The sequence below is a fragment of the Branchiostoma belcheri genome, unplaced genomic scaffold, assembly GCF_001625305.1.
Source record: "Branchiostoma belcheri isolate BF01 breed outbred unplaced genomic scaffold, Haploidv18h27 scaffold161, whole genome shotgun sequence".
NCBI classification, from domain to species: Eukaryota; Metazoa; Chordata; class Leptocardii; order Amphioxiformes; family Branchiostomatidae; genus Branchiostoma; species Branchiostoma belcheri.
Window position 1 is genome coordinate 249,422 of NW_017803058.1, and position 6,000 is coordinate 255,421.

A 6,000-nucleotide genomic window follows, 5' to 3' on the forward strand; every position below is an offset into this window, starting at 1 on the left:
TCAGTTTGAAGTGTTTTTCGGGTAAAGGCACCTCCAAGTAGCCTGGGTACCACCCGGATTTAAAAAAAAAAAATTTCGAGCGTGGCGGAGCGAAAATCCGGATGGTACCCGGGCTACCTCCAAGTAGATGTTGGAAAGGGGTGTCGGCCACCGTGTCAAAGAACTTGAAATAAGATTTCTTTTCACAAATTACTATGTGTGCACTTTTATTGGTGGTAGCCGATTTAGCATGAACTTTTCACCTACATCTGTTTACCACAACGTACAGTTACATCTAAGTAGGACAATTTCTTATGGCAAGTATTTCTGTGACAGCTCAATAACTACAATTTTATGTAAATGTTTACACTTTCCATATGTGTGCAAACTATTATTTTCATTATAAATGTATGTATATTTCATATGTCAATATAGAATATCTTGATGGAAACTTAAAGCATTTCTCACTTGTTGATTTCGGTCCGGCTAGTGTAAGGTTCCTCTCTATAGAGACCACCTGTCTATAGCGGCCAAATTGCTTAAGTCCCTTCAGTGGTCTGTATAGACAGGTTTGAGTGAATTCTTGTTTATTATGGATATGAATAATACACATATTCACAGACATATGCACACACACACAGCTCGGATATGATGAATTCTCTATGGTATACTGGTAAGATCATGGGCTGATTTTTTAGGTACCACCCAGAAATTAAAGCACCTATCTTGTGGCCTGTATCTGAGCTGCTTGAAATACACAGAGTATGAAATACTGATGCCATGTGCTAATGTGAAGCAGTATGTGTTAATATCATATAGAAATTCGTAATTCAGCAAAGGTAACTGCCTGGAATTTCATACTAGGGTATTTGAAAGTTAAGTGAAGGTGAACATCATTTAGCATGACTTATGGCTTTCTTTGTTAATACTATCTTTTGGAGGAGAATGTGATCAACTGATATGATTCATGGAAATGAGGATCCTATTTGCACAATCAGGGGGAATAATCTATAATTTGTCAGTCATAAAGATTAACATCATTTGGCGAAGGTATGAGATCGTGGAACTCTAGTTCCGAATATTTCCAATTTCGCCCTCCTGAAATTGCATTGGAGGCTTTAAAAAACACAACATGCACAGTTAAAGTACCGTTTGGCTTTCCCCCACCCTATAACTGTGGCGTGAAATGATTCATCACCACCCCATGCCGTCTTCTCCCCTGTCATCGCCCACAAACAATCTCTGCGCTCTATTTGATAAATGCAGCGCCAGCTCTATACCAGTTCATTTGAAGTGGCAGCAAGCAATGCGCCCTGCCTCGCCGCTACGTAAACTGTTTTGTACGGTAATGGCCATTCCGTGTAGCCGGGTGTTAAGTGGAGGGCAGGGTTTCCGTAACGGTGCTTTCAGGTCCCATAGAGGTTAACTTTTGCAGGACGAAATCGGGCGCCCGGGTTTAGATAGCTGGTCACAGACGCTTTGGAAAGGACGTCATTGCAGTGAGGGATTTTACCGGAGTTGTGTACCGTTGTCGAATACATTAGGCCACAGCTAGTAAATTTTATGGATGACATCCTTCGCAGACTCCAAAATTAATAGGGCGAAAGAAAAACAAGCCGGGCAAAAAAAACAAGATTATTACATTTTCAATTTTTTACAACAAATGTAGGTAACAAAACATGATATCTTTATTCCTGTATTCCTGTCCTTGAAGATATGTATACATATCAATTAATTAGAATATAAAAGTGACCAATTATTTGAGTTACACATCGTCATCACACTCATGCCACCCGACCAGCTATTACCGACTTACCAGCTATAGCCTAGGCCAGCTTTAAAAAAAGCATTTCTTGAATGAATAAAGAGACTCTTTACACAACCAAGTAATCGGCCGACGTTTCGGTGACCGTCTGTCACCTTCCTCAGGGCAATTCTGACTGACGGTCACCGAAACGTCGTCTGAATTAAACACTTGATTGTGCAAAAATAGTCTCTTTACTCGGTGACTTACCAACTTGATGAAACTATTTACGGACGAAAAGCGTTTCTCGTTTTATCAAGAAAACGACAGAACTACAGGTTTCAATAGAAAGAAATAGACCACTTCCGAGTAGTAAGATTTTCACACATCCATTTTATTCCCCACAAAAATGCTTGATATAACATCTACCACGTCGAGCAACAATAGGGATATCACAGCAGCATGACACAAGAAATAACACTGTTTGCTACATAACATAACACTGTTGTCAAACCACACAACCAAAAGACTTAGTACGTACAAGTCACCGTACTGAACAAGAATTATATATACACCAATTATATATACACGTATACGCGTACACAACGATAGCAATTCGTAGGTATAGCCCTTTTTGATAATCCATGCACTGACTGTGAGCAGTCTCGTAATGCAGGCGTCAAATATGGACTACCTTTTTTGTTGTTGTAGATATGTACTTTTGTCCTATAAACCAGTCTACTATATTACTACTGTTAAAGGTTTTATAATTGACTACTAGTATTTTGGCCCAGGTACAAAAGTTAAACCAATGGATTGAATAAGTCATAAAGGACTAAGAAATAGATGGATCCCCTACTAAAACACAGGTACTGTTTGTATCTAAATTTTCGCTGAGGCTGAATTTACATACTTAAATATGGTATGATATGATCTAGCACCCACTAGCTATTGACCATGTATATTGTGTATCGTTAACAAAATATCATACTCGTATCATACGTATACAGGCACCGCATATGTAGATCTCACTGTCACTTTCCGCTTGTCATCTAATTATACTCACAATTGACAAAATAAACCCATACATACATACACACATACATACATACATACATACATACATACATACATACATACATAGGTACATACATATAAAACTTATGTACAATATAATCTCAGTTTGGCAACTGCAAGTGTGACTTTGTTTAAATGTCACATCCAAAACCAGATACTAACAACAGATCACCTACCCATGTTATAAGGTCATAGGTGTAGCATAAAACTACTAAGTAAAAACTACATAAAAACAGACGAGAATGATGAGTGTAGATAGCAGCATTTGATATCGTAAAACAGAAAATAACGAAAATATAAACAAATTTGAAACGGAAGGAAACAAACATATCATAGCAGCAAATGCAGTCAAACAAGGATGTCACTCCAACCAGTGTAGTTTGCTTATAGAACACACAGAGTTTTCATTGGTTCATGTAACGTTACATCACACTAGCTTGGTAACCAGGCCTTGTTCAGCTCTGGTCCCCTTTCAAGGGTCTCTCCCTAAGCTAGAACAAGGCAAGGCTGGGTACCAGGTTAACACATTATGTCTACGTGCTTGTTGGTCATATACACCTTTCGATGAAAACCTTGAGGGGGATACACGGGCATACTTGGGGGGGGGGGGTTAACCCTTGATTGCTGGACCAATGAACACTATTGCATAGTCAGTGAGTTTAAAACAAGGATGGACCCAGTGTTTCTGTATGTTGTAACAAAACTACAGATCTGTGCAAAATGTTGTTAGCAGTTAAGATAACCCCCAAGCCATGCCCCTGTAAACCACCCCCTGGTTTACGTTGATCAGTGCATCATCTCTACCCATAAGATTGCTCTATGTCCTCGGTCCATTGCCCAACCCGAGCACCGTGCCCTTTGACCCCATGCCGTATCTCCCATCTGAAAAAAGATAAATGACGAGTATCATCAATTAGTCCACCAATCCATCATTCTTAATTGATTATTATCAAGGAAACTTCGGACTTTGGGTCACTCCTGAAATTTATCATTCCTGCTGGCATACTGTCCCGAATAACGGATCGTAACCCTAGGCCATGTTGATTTGATTATATGGATGACATCCACACGCATGAATTTTCGTCGGTTTAAAAAAAACTGTCGGTTCAACAATACTGTCAATCGTACAAAGCATCTGCAAAATGAGCAAATATATGCCGTAAATTTTAACAACTGGAAAACGATACTAATGTCCTAGAATTCCAAAGGAAAAGAAGAAAATGAAGAGTCTATTGATACTTTTCGTCATGTGTGTTTAGTCATTTGTTCAACCTTCATGACCACGTAGATTTCATAATGAAGGCAACTTTTTTGTCAAACATTTTATTCGCACGCTCGCATCAGTTTTGGGGTTCCCAGAGGATGTCATCCATATAATCAAATAAACATGGCCTTACCTGTATTGCAAAGGGAATGGTAGATACTACGTTGCTATGGTGGTACATGTAGTTTCGTTATCAGGTGAAGTCACCCCATGCAATCATTTAACGTTTCCATGCAAATAGCCAGTAGAAATAGTATTTGAACAGAATTCAATTTCAAGCAGAATTATCCGTGGACTGCACATAGATTGAAAGCAAGTCATTTCACAAGCAAAAGAAGACAGAAGTTGTCTAATAATAAATACTGAGAGGTGAATCAACTAATCCATTATCATATATTACTCGCCTAGTCTACGTTTAGTTACAATCGACAGGTGTTTTCCTTGTTGTGCGTATCAAAAACATGCAATTTGTGCAATTGTTCTGTGAATTCTGTGTATATAGAAGTCTGTCGTTTGATCTCTATGACAACAAGGACGACCACACCCATATCTACCACTGACAGGACCATCCCATCAAAAAACAAGAAAAGGGGCGGCCAGAAAATTTTTGTCCCTTTTGTACGCTTTATACACTGCTTGCCTTTTAGTATAATATGCCTTTGAGGGACTAAAAACCTGGCTGCCCCCTGTCAACTTTCTGATGGCATGGCCCTTGGTGTCATGTAGTACCTAGATATACTTGTCCATGAGGGTGAAGGAGTAACAATTGCCACTCCCTCTGTATTTAAACCTCTTCAGTGTATCCTTGCCCCACATCTCGGAATAGTCAACCTTACACTTTGTGGGCTTGGGCCTGTCCAGTTGCCAGTACTTGAAGCCCTCCCGCGCCCTCTCGTTGTAGGTGTTGCGGTGGAGAGCCCATCGGGACGCCGGGCTGGACTTGGCGCGCTCCTGCTGCTGCTGACGGGCGAAGTACTCCCCGGGGATGTTCCCGTGAAGCTCCTGGACGATCAGGCCGCTGAAGTCCCGAGGAGGTAGTCTGGAGACTTTTCCCTCGCGGTAGTGGAAGTTGCCGTGGTGGTGCGGGTTTTCTGCCATTGTAAGTGCTGCAAGGAGGTAAGTACACGGTCAGAACGTACTCTTAGTTACCTCAGTAGACCGGTCAGTAGTAACAGGTGATAGCCTGGGTACCATCCGGATTTTCGCTCCGCAACGCTCGAAAAAATCCATCCGGATTTTCGCTCCGCAACGCTCGAAAGAAAATTTTTTTCGAGCATTGCGGAGCGAAAATCCGGATGGTACCCAGCTAAACAGGTAAGGGAGTACATGTATACACTTTAGCAGTAGTCCTAATCTCCAAGCAGATACTGTGGGGCAAGGGGAGTCATTTTAGCCACCTGTAACCATTGTCGTATATTCTCCTATCACATCGTTCGGTGGCTACAAACTTTACAAAGACAGTATCAAATTGGCCAGGCTTTATCACTTGCCACCCGAGTTAGGCTGGCGTACAAAAAGTTACCAATACAAAAAAGTAAAAAGGAAAAAAAATGAAAGATAAAAATGCCCAAAAATAAGACCTAAACTTCTGCTTGGAGAGTAACAGTTGGCCAATATAGACATTATAGCCCATTTGCCTTACAGAATCTGCTTGGAGATTACAGTAGCCATAGATCCAGATTTGGTTTGCAAGGAGAGATGTCAAGAGTAAAGACGCTTCCTGTTTTTAAATTGGCTACAGTAAAATAAGAAGAGATAGAAAAATAGACAGGAGCCAAGAGTTGTTTTAAACTATGTTCTATTTTTGTAACAGAAAAAAGGATGTGCCAAGTTACCCACGACAGGTTACTGTCCAAGTGCTCCCACCAACCCACTCCTGCCAACTTGACACATCAGAATAAAGACAGGTGGTTAAAACCCGCAAGGGAATCTCCCC

General features: G+C 40.7%; 2 protein-coding genes across 5 annotated transcripts in view; both read right to left on the reverse strand.

Annotated features, from left to right (window-relative positions):
• LOC109466269 (cyclic nucleotide-binding domain-containing protein 2-like) overlaps positions 1–6,000 on the reverse strand; it is a 31,794-nt gene that overhangs the window by 15,345 nt on the left and 10,449 nt on the right. The window lies entirely within an intron of this gene.
• LOC109466270 overlaps positions 2,837–6,000 on the reverse strand; it is a 6,518-nt gene continuing 3,354 nt past the window's right edge. For 2 of the 4 annotated variants that reach the window (XM_019763972.1, XM_019763974.1), the window contains 2 exons: positions 4,794–5,170; positions 2,837–3,682 (listed from right to left, as the gene is read on the reverse strand). In XM_019763972.1, coding sequence (XP_019619531.1) covers positions 4,794–5,170 — 377 coding nt within the window. In that variant the 3' untranslated portion in view covers positions 2,837–3,682. The remainder of the gene's footprint in view (positions 3,683–4,793; positions 5,171–6,000) is intronic. The other 2 variants (XM_019763973.1, XM_019763975.1) reach the window with 1 other exon arrangement.